This window comes from Chrysochloris asiatica, unplaced genomic scaffold (assembly GCF_000296735.1).
Source record: "Chrysochloris asiatica unplaced genomic scaffold, ChrAsi1.0 scaffold00160, whole genome shotgun sequence".
Classification (NCBI taxonomy): domain Eukaryota; kingdom Metazoa; phylum Chordata; class Mammalia; order Afrosoricida; family Chrysochloridae; genus Chrysochloris; species Chrysochloris asiatica.
Window position 1 is genome coordinate 5,644,896 of NW_006408678.1, and position 16,265 is coordinate 5,661,160.

The 16,265-nt window shown below is 38.4% G+C and overlaps 1 protein-coding gene and 1 pseudogene across 5 annotated transcripts in view; one reads left to right on the forward strand and one right to left on the reverse strand.

The window, feature by feature from the left end:
• MYBPC1 (myosin binding protein C, slow type) overlaps positions 1 to 16,265 on the reverse strand; it is a 129,262-nt gene that overhangs the window by 58,908 nt on the left and 54,089 nt on the right. For all 5 annotated transcript variants that reach the window (XM_006871098.1, XM_006871100.1, XM_006871101.1 and 2 more), the window contains 5 exons: positions 14,483 to 14,631; positions 10,539 to 10,656; positions 9,034 to 9,085; positions 7,023 to 7,079; positions 1,044 to 1,210 (listed from right to left, as the gene is read on the reverse strand). In XM_006871098.1, the coding sequence (XP_006871160.1) occupies positions 1,044 to 1,210; positions 7,023 to 7,079; positions 9,034 to 9,085; positions 10,539 to 10,656; positions 14,483 to 14,631 (543 nt within the window). The remainder of the gene's footprint in view (positions 1 to 1,043; positions 1,211 to 7,022; positions 7,080 to 9,033; positions 9,086 to 10,538; positions 10,657 to 14,482; positions 14,632 to 16,265) is intronic.
• Positions 10,776 to 11,655, forward strand: LOC102829634 (annotated as a pseudogene).

Consider the following 16,265-nt stretch of genomic DNA (forward strand, 5'->3'; position numbering starts at 1 on the left):
CTATGGGTCGGAACCGACTCGACGGCACTTAACAACAACAACAACATGATGAGAAACAGTCTATAATGGAAAGAATGAGACAATGAGGACAGTGATGGTAATTGTAATCATGCAAGGAGAATAAGTATGCCCTTAAAATTCATTTCATTTAGATGTTTTATTGTGTACCTTCACCAAACTATTAGGACAATCATTTAAAAAGATTTTCAACATTCTTTTCTTATGTCTTTTCCAAAAACATGTAGATTCTAAGTTTTTAAAACCATTTAATATTATCTAAATAAAATTCTACAATTTAAAGTATAATCTGGAACGTCTCCCTCCCCCCTTTTTTTTCTTTCCTGTGACTCATTTTTTTCATTTCTTTTTATGTTTTCATACATAATTGACTATTAAATTCATTCTATATATGTACAGGGAAATTATTTATGAGTTTATGGGAAAATTCCACTATTTTTTAGTTCAAGTTTTCCACAAACTTTTTCAAGTCTCTCATACAAACATACCTCATTTGACTGTACTTTGCAAATAGTACAATTTCCACAAATCACAGGTATGTGGCAACCCTGGCTCCCACAAGTCTATAAAAGCCGTTTTTCAACAGCAGGTTCTCACTTTCTATCTGTCACATTTTGGTAATTCTTACAGTATTTCAACCTTTATTCATAATGCTATTGCACAATCAATGCACGGGAAAACCAAAAAGATTTGTGGATAGTCCCTTTATTATGGTAGTCTGCATTGGAACCAACAATCTCTCCAAGGTAAAAGAGAGACATCGAATGTACTCAGCCTGAGTAAAAATTAAGAAATCCAGAGTGAGGGAGATGCCCATAAAGGCTGGAGAAAAAGGAGACGCTAAGAAATCCTAGTGGCAGCGGGGATGTTTAATATTCATTATATGTTGTGTGTGGTCCTGTGAGATAGACTTGTTGTCTTAAAGCTTCAGTTCGTCAAAGATAATTCCCACACTCCCATCAGGACATCTCAGTCCAGGGAAGAGACAGCAAGGATCACTGGCTGGAATTCAAGAGTTAGCTCACCCGCGCTCTTCTTCTCCACTCTGCGCATGCGCTTGAGCCGCTTGAGCATCCCACGTAGATCCGTGATGCCATACTGGAAGGCGATCTTCTCGTATTCATTGGGGTTTGCGTTCTTCAGCAGTTCCCACACGTCTATCTCGGGTTCTTCCTCCTGCTGTTTCACCTCTCTAACCGGGGACGAAGCATTACCTGGTTTAGTAACGACACTGGCCCTTGCTGTTGTTGTTGTTAAGTACTGTCCAGTCCGTCAGACTCATAGCGACCTTGTATGTATAGGGTTTCCAAGGTGCAGCTGGTGGGTTTGAACTACTGACTTTCTGGTTCGCAGTAAAGTGCTGATCCTATGGCACCACACCAGGAGTTTGCACTGGCCCGTAAAACACGGCTAATCTGGGTACCATACCAATTTTTCAGTTCAGTGTTTAAAAGCTTTGCTTAAGGCCTGAGTAATCAGTCTATTACTTTTGCTTAAATATTTTGGGAAACTTCCAAACGTAGAAGATCAAATATGAACCCTTATACTAACACTTTTGGGGAGGAGAGGAGGCTATAAGGAAATATCCAGAAAATATTTAATTATTTTACTTATTTTCAACTTCAAGTCTGATTAAAAGGTGGGATTTGGGGACACATAACAGTATTAATCTAGAATATGGATGCCAAATTATTTTGAAAAGTGGATTCAAACCAAAAGATTTAAATATTGGTCTATGGGGGAAACAATCTCTATTCTACCTTACTTGATATGCACAACACAGCTATGTATGGGATCTTAGGAATCCAAAATTTCAAACCTTCTGATTTTGCAAATAGCATTTTCCTCCCATATTAGTGGAGTCCTGGTGTGGCATTGTAGGATAAACAAACACTGGACTGTTAACTACAAAGTTCAGGGTTCAAACCCACCAGTTGCTTCTTGGAAGTCCTATACAAAGCTACTATGAGTCAGAACCAAATCTGCAGTACTTAACAACAACCATATTAGTGAACATTAACCATTTTTGCTGCTTCTTATACAAAAAAGGAGTCCTGGGTGGCGCTGTAGTATAAGCACTGGACCACAACGTCAATTTGAACTGCAAGACTGACTGTTCAAATCCACCAGTCACGCCTCAGAAATCCTATACAGAGTCCAAACCTACTCAACAGCACTTAGCCACAACTTAGTATACAAAAATAAATTTGAAATTGCCATGACGTTTTTTGTTAATATGATTCTTTTTGTGGTTGCAGATAGGCTTAAAAAAATTTTTTTTTTCTTTTAAAGAGTTTTTTCTTTAAATTGGGAAGGGAAAAGAAAAAACAAAGCCATAAATTCTTTCATATTCATATCGAAGTTTTGGCTTAAATGTTTTTGGAAGTAGGTTAAGGTTGACTCATGAATAAATCAGTGTTTAACTGTAAAGCTCATGGTTTAGGATTCCATGAACAAAGGGGGAAAGTAATTTAGTATACTGTACTGAAGATTAAAATTATGCCTCCAAATTTTAATCACTAACTAAAAATAATACATGACTTGAAGACTTAAACTTCACTTGTCTGCTCTTACTTTAAAAACACAACTGAAACCAAAATTCAAGAATAAACACTTTTCAGGGAAAAGGCTTAGTGCAATAAACAATATAATTGAAATAGATTTTCTTCTCTGGGCAAATATCCCTGCTATTATTTCAGCTTAGTTGACTGTTTTTACTAGGTTACTGTGGAAGTGCTCTAGTGACTACTTACTCTGAACACTGCTGGTATAGATACGATTCTTCAGGAAAACGAGTCAAAACATCTTATACATCAATGTGAAAACAGATTCATGCTCTCATATTAGGGAACGATGGATTACATATAGTCTCATTGACACATTAACTACACCTGTTTCAGAGTTTCTTCTTTATACTCCTATGCACTTTGAGAGGGAAATTCTGGATAGTAATTAGGGGTTAGTATGTGACGGGAAGAGAAGATAAATATTGATAAAGAGTTTGAAATAGTAGTAAGCAAGGATGACTTCTAAAGATCTAATTTCCATGACCATGTAAAACTTTGTGCCCAACTGAGGAAAACACCGAAGCAGATCTCCTGGAAATTAGAAGTAAGAGGTCGGAACCAACTCAACGGCACTTAACAACAAGAGGTCATTGGTCTATCAGTATCCTGGGTGGGAAGGTCTGGCTAACACCAGTAGGAAAATGTTACTGAAACGATAATGTGGAGAAATTAGAAAGCTTAAGAAAGTTGGAATTTTGATAAAAATTTGCTAGAGCCTCTACATCTACTACCTGAGTACCGTGTAATACAGCCTTTTGTCTATTTTTGTAGGGTATCTTGGAGAATTGTCATCCAAGTGTGTATGTATGTACAGATGTATGTATTTCTCTGTTCAGGTTTCCTTAATCTAAAAATGTCAGTGGCAGCAGAATGAGTATGAACTCCTCTTGTCATTGTTGTTAAGTGCTGTGCAGATGGTTCTGACTCATAGTGACCCTGTATAGGATTTCTGATCTTGTGGTTAGCAGTCCGGAGCTTGTCCTACAGCACCAAACCACGAGCTCGACATAGTGTTAATGCTGTGTTTTTTGTAAATATCTGGCCTAAGTGTAAGAGGCTCTGGTAGCATTGTTGTTGTTGTTATGTACCATAGAGTCGGGTCCAACCCATAGCGACCCTGTATAGGGTTTCCGAGGAGCAGTTTGTGAGCTTCAACCTCCAACCTTGCAGTTCAAACGGCTTTGCAGTCTGGCGCATTAATCCACAGTACCACACCAGGACTCCTATGGTAGCATAGTGGTTACAAATTGGGTTGCTAATCTCAAAGTCAGCAATTCGAAACTACCAGTGGTTCTGCAGGAGAAAGATGAGGTTTTCTGCTCCTATAGAGATTTATAGCCTTAGAAACCCTACACAGGGTCTCTGTACATTGGAATAGACTCTACGGAGGATAACCAACCAACCAACTAGTTTACGTATAACAGCCTAACTGTAAATTTATCCATATTAAATTGTGTTAAATATGCATTTCTACCAAGAATTATATACATACCTACTTCTAGTACCATCCTGACACTGGTGGTAAAAGATCAAAAGGTACCAAACCATGTGTCATTAAAATGGCTAATGAGAGGCAAATTACTATCTAATTCCACTAGGTCGAACATAGCTAATCCCACTGGTGCTGTTGTTAAGTGCTGTTGAGTCGGTTCCAACTCATAGCAACACTGTATAGGGTTTCCAAGGAGCTGCTGATGAGTTCGAGCCACCAACCTTGCGGTTCAAACCAACCTTGCAGTCCAGTGCTTATCCTGTAGTGCTACTCCTTAGTTCCTCCCATTAGGTAAATAATAATGACTTTCATTCTCATTATGATTTAAGTCAGCTGAATATTTATAGAACCTATCCTCACCATCCGATTTTTCGTTTTTCATTAAAACACCAAATATATTCCATTCTATCATGTTCCAGTGCTTTACCTACAGCATTACCAGGGCTCCTTAGCATTTTCCAATACATACACGAACACCAATGACTTCTTCCCTATTCCTTCCATCTTCCTCCATCAACAATTCGCGGAATCCCACATTGCAATGGGAAGCTGTCATCATTTTATACTGAAGTGTGAGGTCAAATATCTGACCTGTAGTATTTCCTTAAGTTATCTGGAATATTCCTTACTTAACATGGTGGCTGCACATGACCCTGTCTGTATGCTAAGCTACAGTGACGAGAAAAATCCAGACAGCTAAAGGCACCTTTCCAAGCATTAGGATCGAACTATATAATGTCCACAGTGCTTTCAGCTACATCAAGATTTCTAGAACTTCATGAGCCCAGTGAAGTTCAAAGTGTTTAGAGAAATTTTGTGTAGAATCAGACTTTCAAGTATTTATATAGGTCAAATCCTATATCAAGGTGCCACCCAAAAGATTTACTCTGATTTCACAAATGCCTACTTTAAATAAGCTGGCTTTGTTCAGGGTAGGAAGATCTTTGGTCATATAGAGATGTTGGTCGTGATGATGTTTATTCTGATGGAGATTTTACTACACATTTCTCATAGAAGATTAGCAACGTCATGACCACAGTGAAAGCACAATGCAATTTTCAAGTTAGTAGGAAAACACAATGAATTCCAAAACCATTTTAGTGAATTAGTAAAACATATTAAATAAATATACTCTTCTATTAACAGCACTCTAAATATGAATGAAAACCAGAGTTTGGGGATGTAAAGGAAATGAAAACTTGAGACATGTGGCTACTATTTTTTTCTAATGATTTTTTTTTCTTTAGTTGCTTTGACTATGTAATTAGATTTCTCTTACTCTGCAAATTACTGGTAGAATCAGTTTCATTTTATTTCTTTTTCCTATTTAATCAGAGCATGACAATCATCTACTGTTAGTTAAAAAATAACTATGTATGTGTGTTTCTGTGTGCTGTCTGTGACGATATATGCTCTTTGAGGAAAAATCCAACATTTCCATGATGAAAGTGGAGGTGAATATTTGATACGTGCAATAAGCCGGGCACTTCACAGTTAATTTAATTTTCACAATAATCCTATAAAATAGTTTTTATTCACCTCATCTATAGATGAGCAAACCAAGTCTCAGAGGACATATATTTCATTGCTCAATGGTTTATAAAATACTGACATGCTTTTAAATCAATGGTATCTTAGATTTGACGAAATACAGTAAATAAAAATATTAGAGTTGTTGTTGTTAGAGTAGTTCATCTTTATAAATTATATTTTGTTGATGTTGTTAAGTGTCATTCTGACTCACAGTGACCCTATATAGGGTTTCCAAGGAGTGACTGGTGGGTTTGAAGTACCGACCTTGTGGCTAAGAATTCAGTGTTTATCCTATAGAGCATATCAGGAATCAATAGAAATCACACATAAATATTGTCACGTAAAGCAGCTCTGGTAGTGTAGTGGTTACAAATCAGGCTGCAAACCACAAGGTCAGCAGTTTGAAACTACCAGCTGTTCTGCAGGAGAAAGATGAGGCTTTCTGCTCCCGTAAAGAGTTACAGCCTTTGAAACCCTGTATAAAGTCTTTATGAGTTAGAACTGACTCCATGGCACATAACCCCCACCACCATTGTCATGTAAGATGTTGTGCCCAATTGAGGAAAACCCTTAGGCAGATCTCCTGGAAAATGGAAGGAAGTTGAGAGGTCACTGGTGTATCAGTACCCTGGGTGGGAAGGCCTGGGCAACAACATTAGGAAAATGTCACTGAAATGATAACGACACCCTTTAAATTAACATGGAGAAATTAGAAAGCTTAAGAAAGGTGTCCTGAAGTTGTAATGAGCTTTCTAACTTCTCCATGTTAATGTGGAGGGCATAGTATTTTAATATATTTGTGCCTGCAGATACTTCTACCAAAGTTGTGAGATTGACTTCTCAGTCGAGGACACATATCAACAAGACCCCAGAGAGTTGGATTGGCACAGTGGCAGCATCAGTGGGTTTAAGCATAACAATGATTGTGGGGTTGGCCCAGGATTGGGCAGTGTTTTGTTCTGTTGTACATAAGATTGCTATATGAGTTAGTACCAACTCGATGGCACCTAACAACAACAACAGCACATACCAAAGGCAGAAGAAGGGAACCTTTATTTATTCAGTCCTCAGAAGAAGTCATGTGTAAAATCTTAGAGATTTCTAGGTGTATGTATTGTCTCAGTTTTCAAATCTCTCCATCTCCAACTAAGCAAACATGTGAAGACTCATCAAACATTTAAAAAGAAAACTATAAAAGAACTGGATAAAATCTTGAACAGAGATTAGCATGCGTATGCAGTTGCTTCTCTGCTTTCGTTCTTAGCCAACTGTTACGTTCTATAAGCAAAACCCATTTTAAGAAATGAAGACTTCCTTGCTAGACATCCACTTTACACTTGACATCTCTGAATGGGTATGGTATCTAAAAGGTTTGACAGCCACAGTGCCTCAGTCCATCACTTGTTTCTCACCTACGTTTCAGGAGACCACTAAAGTCAAGTTCCCCTGCATCCTCTTGACCTTCACCACTGTCATTAACAAAAGAAAAGCAAATCTCGGTTTAATGCTTAGACACCTACACAACAATATCCCCCAAACATTACATACAACGCATATGCAATTTTGTACTAGCACACAATTTCTTTTCACACAAGTGACATCTGAAGTTTTGGAACATGTACTTGTGGAAGAGTAAACAGAAGGGGTTTGCGTTACTCTACGATTCCAGAAGACACATTTTGTGTAGACGGCATATATAAGACTGCTTAGATTTGTGTTAAAACAGAGTAACACAAATGCACTTGAGCCAAGCAACACAAAGTACTTTGTTTTTGCAAGTTGGGAGCTCTGGAAATATACCTGTGTAAAAAGCAAAGGACTTTTGCTGATCTCTGTTATTCAAGGGAGACAGAGATTGGCTTGGTTCTGCCTTATAGGACAAAGTGTACCAATGTCAAATATATAAGTACAGAGCCTTATATTCCAAAGGTAACCTCTTTGTGTCCAGGAATAAATGAATCAGATAGTGTGATACCAACATAATCAAAAAGTGGAGCTGGCACAGAGCTTTTGAAAAGATGCATTCCTTCTGTTTTAACAAAGGGAAACCATGACCATCTTTTAATGCTCTTATTAGTATTTATACTTTTTAAAATTTCTTTTTCAAACAACTGTATTTGAATTGTTAATAAACTCTTTACTAATCACTTTAAAAAGGGTTTTTGCATAGAGAAATGCATCTTAAATGAGGCCTGCAGCCACCATCATGATTTCATCTAAACTCTTAAACAGAAGCTATGGAGCTAATACTGAAATGACACTACATATTTACTTACATGGTTAATTTTTTAAATGAAGATTTTGTTTCCTGCTTTTTACAAATGTTAGTATGGTTTCTAATGAAAGAGTCTGTGGGTTTAAAAACAGTGTGTATAACATGTAAGTTATAAGAATTGAACTCAAATAATATTTTCAAAATTTCTGTAACAGCAGGTAGGTATTTGGACAAGGCCTTTTGAATTAAACCTCTCTGCCTCTAAAATACACATTTACATGGTGTGAGCATAGTTTTAGATCCAGGTATTTGCTGAGAGTGGGGGAAGGAAGTAATAGGATTTAATAGTCTAAAAATCACCTGGTTAGGTAATATTAGATATCTTTTAAAAAAGAAGATTTTGATTTATTCACAATTTTTAGTGGAAAATGTACCTTTTTTCAATAGAATGAATCATTGTTTTAATTTAAGATGACTTTCCTTATTCATTAAAACCCAACATGGATTAAGTCTTCATAAGAACAAAAACATTGCTTTCATTACATAATTTATATTATAGAATAATTAAATATAAAGAGTAAAATAATGACAATAAAGGGCTAGTTGCATTCTTTTTAAACCAGAAGAAAGAAAGAAAAAAAAACCTTCATTGTTCATCTTCAACCTGATTGGTTATCGTTAACATTGGCGAAAGAAATCAAGTAGACATCTATCTCTTGCCTTTCTACATTGCCCTTTATTCCAGCCAACTCATTGGCCTTTCATTTAGGATAATCCACTGTTTAAATGGAACTGATTTCTATAAGTAGCCACTTATTTGAGTTTTTTCTGAGTATAAGATTTAATAGCTCCACAAATGATTTCTCAATGAAAAGCTATATATAAAAAAGTTTTATGACTTTATTTATCCGATATCATATAAAATGTACATATTACCTATCTCTTTTGGTCACTAAGTGAAAAATAATGCAGTTAAGTCATATATGAATGGATTCAAAGTACCACTTTACAAGGCACTCTATACTCTTGATATGACATTAAACCTAAGACTTTTCTAGACAACCAAATTTTGATCAGATGGTTTGTTCAACTGTAGTGAAAGAGTTATGATTTGGAATTTGGAGTGTGGAGGAGGGAAAGTGTGTTTTGAAATCCTCCACTACCTTGTTGTTACACAAAAGCTACCTATATGTCCCTTATGACGTTACCTTCTCTTGAAAGCAGATCTGATGTCAATGCTTGGAGTTGTCCCAGTGGATTCTGTGAAAGGGAAGAAAATAATAAAATAAATAGCTATGAAGAAGGCAGTTTTTGTGCTTCGTTCATATGCTGTGAGGATTCCTCTGATGGAAGGGATGCTAGTTGAAGGGTGCTGGAGGGAACTTTCCTCCTCAATGGTTGTTAAGGCATCATCACACTTTCAGTCTCACACAAAATCAATGAAGGGACCTTAGGACTCACCTTGTCCAGGTGTTGTCCAACCTACCTGCCCGTGAGAATCATGTAAGGAGCTTGAAAAAATTATTCTGCTTCTTAATTCTCCCTATTGGAAATTTTGACTTACCCAGAAATCATTTTAATGAGCTATTCCTAAAAGTGCTCTCAGTGATTTTCAGAGATGCCCAGCCAGGTTGAAGACAAGTTGCTCAAGTCAGATTTCCACTGACTACAGAAATCCTGACAGCACCTTGACCCATGGTCATCTAGCCCTAGTAATGGGAATCTCCAACTTTCCCAGATGTCTACATAGCCTTGATGAAAGAGTTCATCCTAACAAAATTTGTTTTCTCGTAATTTCCACCTTTGGATTCTAATGTGATTCTAATATACTGAAAATACTTCTGGAGTCCATAGAAAAAAGCCTTTTCCTCTTCTGTGTACAAGGACCCATGCATGCTTGACTTCTACCCATATGTTCAAACTGGATCGGACATGGCTTCAGAACTCTATCTTCTTGGTTATCTGACTCTAAAAGTGACCCAGGATGAGGTATGGTGGACATGACCAAAGACATCACCTCAAATGTGAAACAATTATCATGAGGCAGAGAATAGTATCATTTCCTCTATTTAGATCCTATGCCACTTGTAATGTATTGGTTGTACATAGTCAAGTTGGTTTCCAAGGCTGTAAATGTTTACGGGAGCAGAAAGCCTCATGTTTCTCCTGAGGAACCACTGGTAGTTTCAAACTTCTGACTTTGAGGTTAGCAGAAAGACTCGTAACCACTACGCTACCAGATCTCCTTTATACATCATTATATTTACCCCTATTAAATGTACTCTGGAAAGGCAATAGATTGTATGGATGGAGACGTTCCATACCTGACATTAATCTTTGTAAGAGAAATTCTCCCTTCCACCTGGGTATCCTAACATCCTTATCCCATATTACCTTATCCTCAGATCTGAGTGGGACCTATCAAAACAGGTACATCCCATAGCAACAACAGAAAATAACATTACTCCCTTATCTGAGAGACTGAAGAAATATAAACAACACTGACAAGAGATACAAATTCCATCTTTAAACGATCTCATGACAGTTTAATGCAACTGGCTTGCTGAGACCACCACCATTAGAAACACATTAATTTTAAAAGCCCACCCATACCCCCCAAAATAAAACAATCTCATGGTTTTAAATGATCTTCTCCATCCTTTCACAGCCCATAAAACATTGACATAAAAAGAAGCAAAGAAGGTGCTCTTACCGTGCACTTCGAGATCGAATGTGCAGCTATCAAATTTATCCTTATAGGTGACCTCACATCTGTAGTTTCCTGCATAGTTTTCTTTGGCCTTAATGATCTGCATCTCAAATGTGTACACCTGCAATGACATGCACACAAACATATTTCACACCTACCTTGTGCACTGAAAGAGGGCCCTCCATTGCAATTAGTTTTCCTAATTCTTCAGCATTGACTTAAAGATGGGTCTATGTGGGAATGGCAGTGCATCATTTGCAATAAAAGAGGGAGAGTCACTGGGCTGAGACTGCAAACGGTATAAAGAGTAGGAATGGTAACTCCAGAGAATTTTTTGAGACAGAAATGACTCAAAACTGACCGTGGGTGGCGTCTCCAAGCTAGAGTTGCTAAAGCTGGACGCCTCCAGCTGCATCCACTTGGCAGCCGAGCGTCGGAGGGACCAAGCGAGCCTGAGCTGGCCTACGAGGATGCCCACCATGTGCTGACACGCTACTCTGAGCAGCAACCGCCAGTCGCAGCCTGAGCTGTGCAGCCGCACTACCATCTGGCCACGGCTTTTCCAGCTGAGTGGGAGCTCCCGGGGGCAGGGACAATGCCGGGATCGGCAAGACGCGCACTGCACCTGGGATTCCTCAGCGAGTAAGATGCGCTGCCCGGCATCCAGCATGCCTGCGGCCACAACCTGATAGACGAGGTCTGGCAGCGGCTGCGCTGGGTGTGAAGGGGGCCCTGGAGGGCCTTCCCCGGGCCGCCTCCACCTCTGAAGGTGTTTGGTGACCAGTAAGTCTGCCTGACTGAACTGGTGAAATTGAATTAGTTGTCCTGGGAACCCCTGCAGAAGAAGATGGTGGTGGCAAAATTGATTTAATTGAAGTGGGGGCTTTTGAAACTCTTGGTGTTGTTTTTATAGCTCATCCTTCCCAAGAGAATGCTACTTAATCTACCTGATGGGACTGAACATGATATGTCTGTGAAATACTGTGGAAAAGCACCTCGGGCTGCCGCTTGTCCCTGGGAAGGAGTAAATGCATTAGATGCTGCTTTTCTCGCTTACAGCAATCTGTCTGTGTTGAGACAACAAATGAAACCAACCTGGAGAGTTCATGATAGAAATTAAAGGTGGAGCACATGATTATTACAATATTCTTCCCAATAAAAGTCTATGGAAAACTTACAGGGAAAATGGGAAGCAGCTGGGAATAGAATTCATTTCAGGAGGTGGAATATTGAATACGTCATCAGGATCACAAGAAGCTCAGTTCTACACCTTACATACAGCCAAAGCCATAGCAATGACCTCTAATTCCTATTTGAGCTGAAGTTATTTAAAGTCATAAAGAGAGTGGTTATTTCTGTTACGGTTAGTAGTTGAGAATTGCTTTTCTTCCATATCAGGGGTCTGCAAACTATGGCCTAATTTGGGCTGCACAGCTTGTTTTCACACAGTCAATGGGCTAAGAATAGTTTTAAATTTTTTATAAGGTTGTTAACCAAAAACAAAAACAAAAAAACAACAACGCAAGAGGCCAGGAGTCCTCTGCAGAACCAAAAATGTTTTCTATCTGGCCTTGTACAGAAATTTTTTTTTACCGACTCTGTTCCATATTGTTGTTAAGTGCCATGGAGTTGGTTCTAAGTTGGGTGTCCATGTTATCTTTAAACCAGAGCTGCTTGAAGGAATCAGAGAGGACTTCAAATTGCAACGTCAAGAAGAACTTTTCAATACAGCAGAATAAAAAGACGATTTAGGAGCCACTTATGAACTGCTAAGAACTGATGATATTTCCTTTAATCATTTTTTGTAAGGGAGGGGCATACTAGATTTTTAATCATAAAGGAACCAAAATCTTTTTACCTAAAAAGAAAACACATTGTTACGTATCTAAAATGATAATTTTTACAAATCTATACTTCATGGAATTACGATCTTTCAGAAACTGGTAAGTGATGGCATTTTGTAAATAGCATGGGTGATGCATAGTTTATCAATGATGGTAACTCAATAATTTTTATGTTGTTTTTAAGTGTACATAACAACATAAAATGGTTGGTTATGTGCCATGGAGTCGGTTCTTACTCATAGCGACCCTGTACAGGGTTTCCGAGGCCGTAAATCTTTACGGGAGCAGAAAGCCTCATCTTTCTCCCGCAGAACAGCTGGTAGTTTTGAACTGCTGACCTTGCAGTTTGCAGCCCGTCTCGTAACCACTACGCTACCAGAGCTCCTTAACAACATAAAAGGCTCTAAGAAATTTTAAACTTTATGTTCAGAATTGTCAAATAGGAAAGAAGTTTTTGGTGTTTTAGAGGTAATTTTAAAATTCAAGTTCTAAATTCAGGAAAAGTTCATTTTGAAAATCTGACTATATCGGTTTTGGTTTAGGGAATCTCTTCATTTATAATAAAAGTAAACTTTCAATCATAAATGCTTGTGGGAGACTACTCAAAAAGCAAAACTCAGGTACAAACAATAAGCTCTAGTTGTACCAAAATGTGACTGCTTTCTTTGTATAATTAACTCTGAGAAGTGGTGGTTCCAAATTCAATGTTATTATAACATAAAAATTGTGGACAGATAGGACTGGACTCTTCTTATAAGGTAATTTGTTTGGTATCCCAGAAGTATTCATTGAGAGGCAATGGTTGTTCATTGTTGTTGTTAAGTGCCGTCGAATCGGTTCTGACCCATAGCGACCCTGTATAGGGTTTCCGAGGAATATATATATACATGTCAATGTGTCATATAAGTGGTCCTCTCCACCGAGCAGCTCGATTAAGAAGACTTCTACTTAAAAGCCAACCTGGTGGTTGACAATATTGTAGTTTATTGTTTTCTAGCCTCCTTAAGTCCAGTATGGACAGAAAATTACTGTAAGTTTTTCATAAGTATTATTTTGGTGTGAATTTCTTGAACATGATAAAAGAGTATGAGAAAAAGTATCTGATAAAATAAATATTTTAAGCTGTGAATACTGAAAAGTTCCACTATACATTATTATAGAGGAAATTCACAAACTTAAATGTAAGCATTTTAAAAATGGATGAAGGAGGAGAGGAAAGTGAACATTTGTTCACTCTGCTATAAGCATGCTGCTTGAAAAATGAGAATTATATTAGGTCATTTATCTTTTCAGTCCTTTATACCTCTAATTCCTATTTGAGCTGAAGTAATTTAAAGTAAGAAAGAGAGGGATTATTTCTGTTAGGGTTAATAGTTGAGAATTGCTTTTCTTCCATATCAGGGGTCTGCAAATTATGGCCTAAAGTGGTCTGCATAGCTTGTTTTTACACAATCAGCTAAGAATAGTTTAAAATTTTTTTCTGGGGTTGTTAACCAAAAAAAACAAAAAAACACCACACAATAAACAACGCAAGAGGCGGATATCCTCTGCAAAACCAAACTATTTTCTATCTGGCCCTTTACAGAAAAATTTTTTTTATCAACCTTGTTCCATATTGTTGTTGTTAAGTATCATCTACTTGGTTCTAACTCAGGTTTCCAAGTAGGAGCTGGTGAGTTTGAACTGCCGACCTTGTGGTTCTGAGCAGCCCAGTGCTGATCCTACAAAGCCACACCAGAAGTACCTGTTCCATATAACTTACAAAGTAAAATAAGACTTGTGTCTTTTTAATTTATATCATGGAATCAGATCTTCTCCTAGGATAAAACCTCAAGTCTCCAAATTGAGACATTGAGAAAGTTTAGATTGGGATGGTTTCTGAATGTTGACTATTGTAACACATTCATACATTTGTCCTCATTGGCCTTCTGACACTTAACCATTGACTGTTGCTTTTTTTTAAGCATTTATAATGAAATCTTATGAGAACCGGGGGTAGGGGGCGTGGAGGGGTGGGGAGGAACTGAACCTGAAAATGACCTTTGCACCCACACAGAAAGACTGAGCTAACTGAGCTCTTGTGTTGGGAATTCAGGGCCATACCCGACTGTGCCTTTCAAAAGTTTCCTTCAGCTGGAGGTGTTTTCCTGCTTTGCTGGCCAGATCCATCCATTTTCCCTTGAACCATTTGATACCAGGCTTTCTAAGAAGATCTTCGGCCTTGACTTTGGCTATAAAGGTAATATTTTCACCTAGAAAAGGTACAAGTGATTCATCAGATTGGTTTAAAACTTGTCATTCATTTTGCTCTCACCTAGAAAGAAATTGTGGAGGATTTTACTGCATGGACTATGGTGTTTTTGGCGACCACTGGAGTTGTGCAGTGAAAATGACCCTAATTTTTTTTTTATGAGTATGCTAGAGGTTCATAGAATCCTGGTATGGTGCTGTAGGCTAAGCACTGGACCACAAACTCGCTTTGAGCTGTAAAGCTGGCAGTTCCAATCCACCAGCTGCTCCTCAGAAACTCTACACAGGGTGGCTGTGAGTTGGAACAGACTTGATGGCCCTAATCAACAATCAACAATCAGAGGTTCTTAGGATGACCCAACTTGTTCTGCTTTTGAGGTTTATGGAGCAGAAAAAGAACAATGGGAGATCCAAGGACATATTTTTTATGTTTGGATTAAAATATATGTATTTTATATATAAGAAGCCGTGGTGGTACAATTGTTAAAGTGCTCATTTGGTAACAGAAAGGTTGGTAGTTGGAACCCACCAGTCAATCTGTGGGAGAAAGATGGCAGTTAGATTCAGTAAAGATTATAGCCATGAAAACCCTATGGTTGATTCTATACACATGGTGGTGATGGTTATGTGCTGTGGAGTCGGTTCTGACTCATAGCCACCCTCTAGAGGGTTTCTGAGAGCAGAAAGCCTCATCTTTCTCCTACAGAACAGCTGGTAGTTTTGAACTGCTGACCAAGAGAGAGAGAGAGAGAGAGAGAGAGACAGAGAGAGAGAGACAGAGACAGAGAGACAGAGAGAGAGAGACAGAGACAGAGACAGAGAGATAGTCCTGGTGTGGCGCTGTGGGTTAATGCATCAGACTGCAAAACTGTTTCAACTGCAAGATCAGCGGTTCAAGCTCACCAGCTGCTCCTCGGAAACCCTACACAGGGTCACTATGGGTCAGAACTGACTCGATGGCACTTCACAACAACACACACACACACATATGTGTGTGTGTGTGTTGTTGTTGTTGTTATGTGCCGTCGAGTCGATTCCTACCCATAATGACCCTGTATAGGGTTTCCGAGAAGCAACTGGTGAGCTTGAACTGCCAATCTTACAGTTCAAATGACTTTGCAGTCTGGTGCATTAACCCACAGCGCCACAGCAGGACTCCGGTATAGGCATGTCCTATTATGGGGTTTCAATCCAATGACTCTGTTGTAACTTGGTTCTGATAAATCAAATATGTTTTTTCATTTTTTGTTTTTCACTAGTATTGTCTTTTATTATCAGTATCTCAATATCCAGTATCTGGCAGTGTTTTGAACAGCAAATTTTACAGTTTAACTTCTGTGAGTGAATAGCTGAGAATGATAGCATCAGCAAATTACTCACTGCAACATATTACCAGCAATAAGATGTAACAAACAAGCAAAAATACACAACCTGATGGTCCTAAGTGTGGTTCATCATAACTTGAACATGTGTGTCATAAATCAGGGACTGTCTGTATAGTCCTATAAGCATTGAATGAAAATTCCTGGACACTCCTCCCACTTCAGACCTTTGCTCCTGCCCCCGCTGTGTGACATCTGTGCCCTCGGTTCAGGTTCACACCCTCCCCGCTCCAGGTTTTTCTCTTGCGTGATCA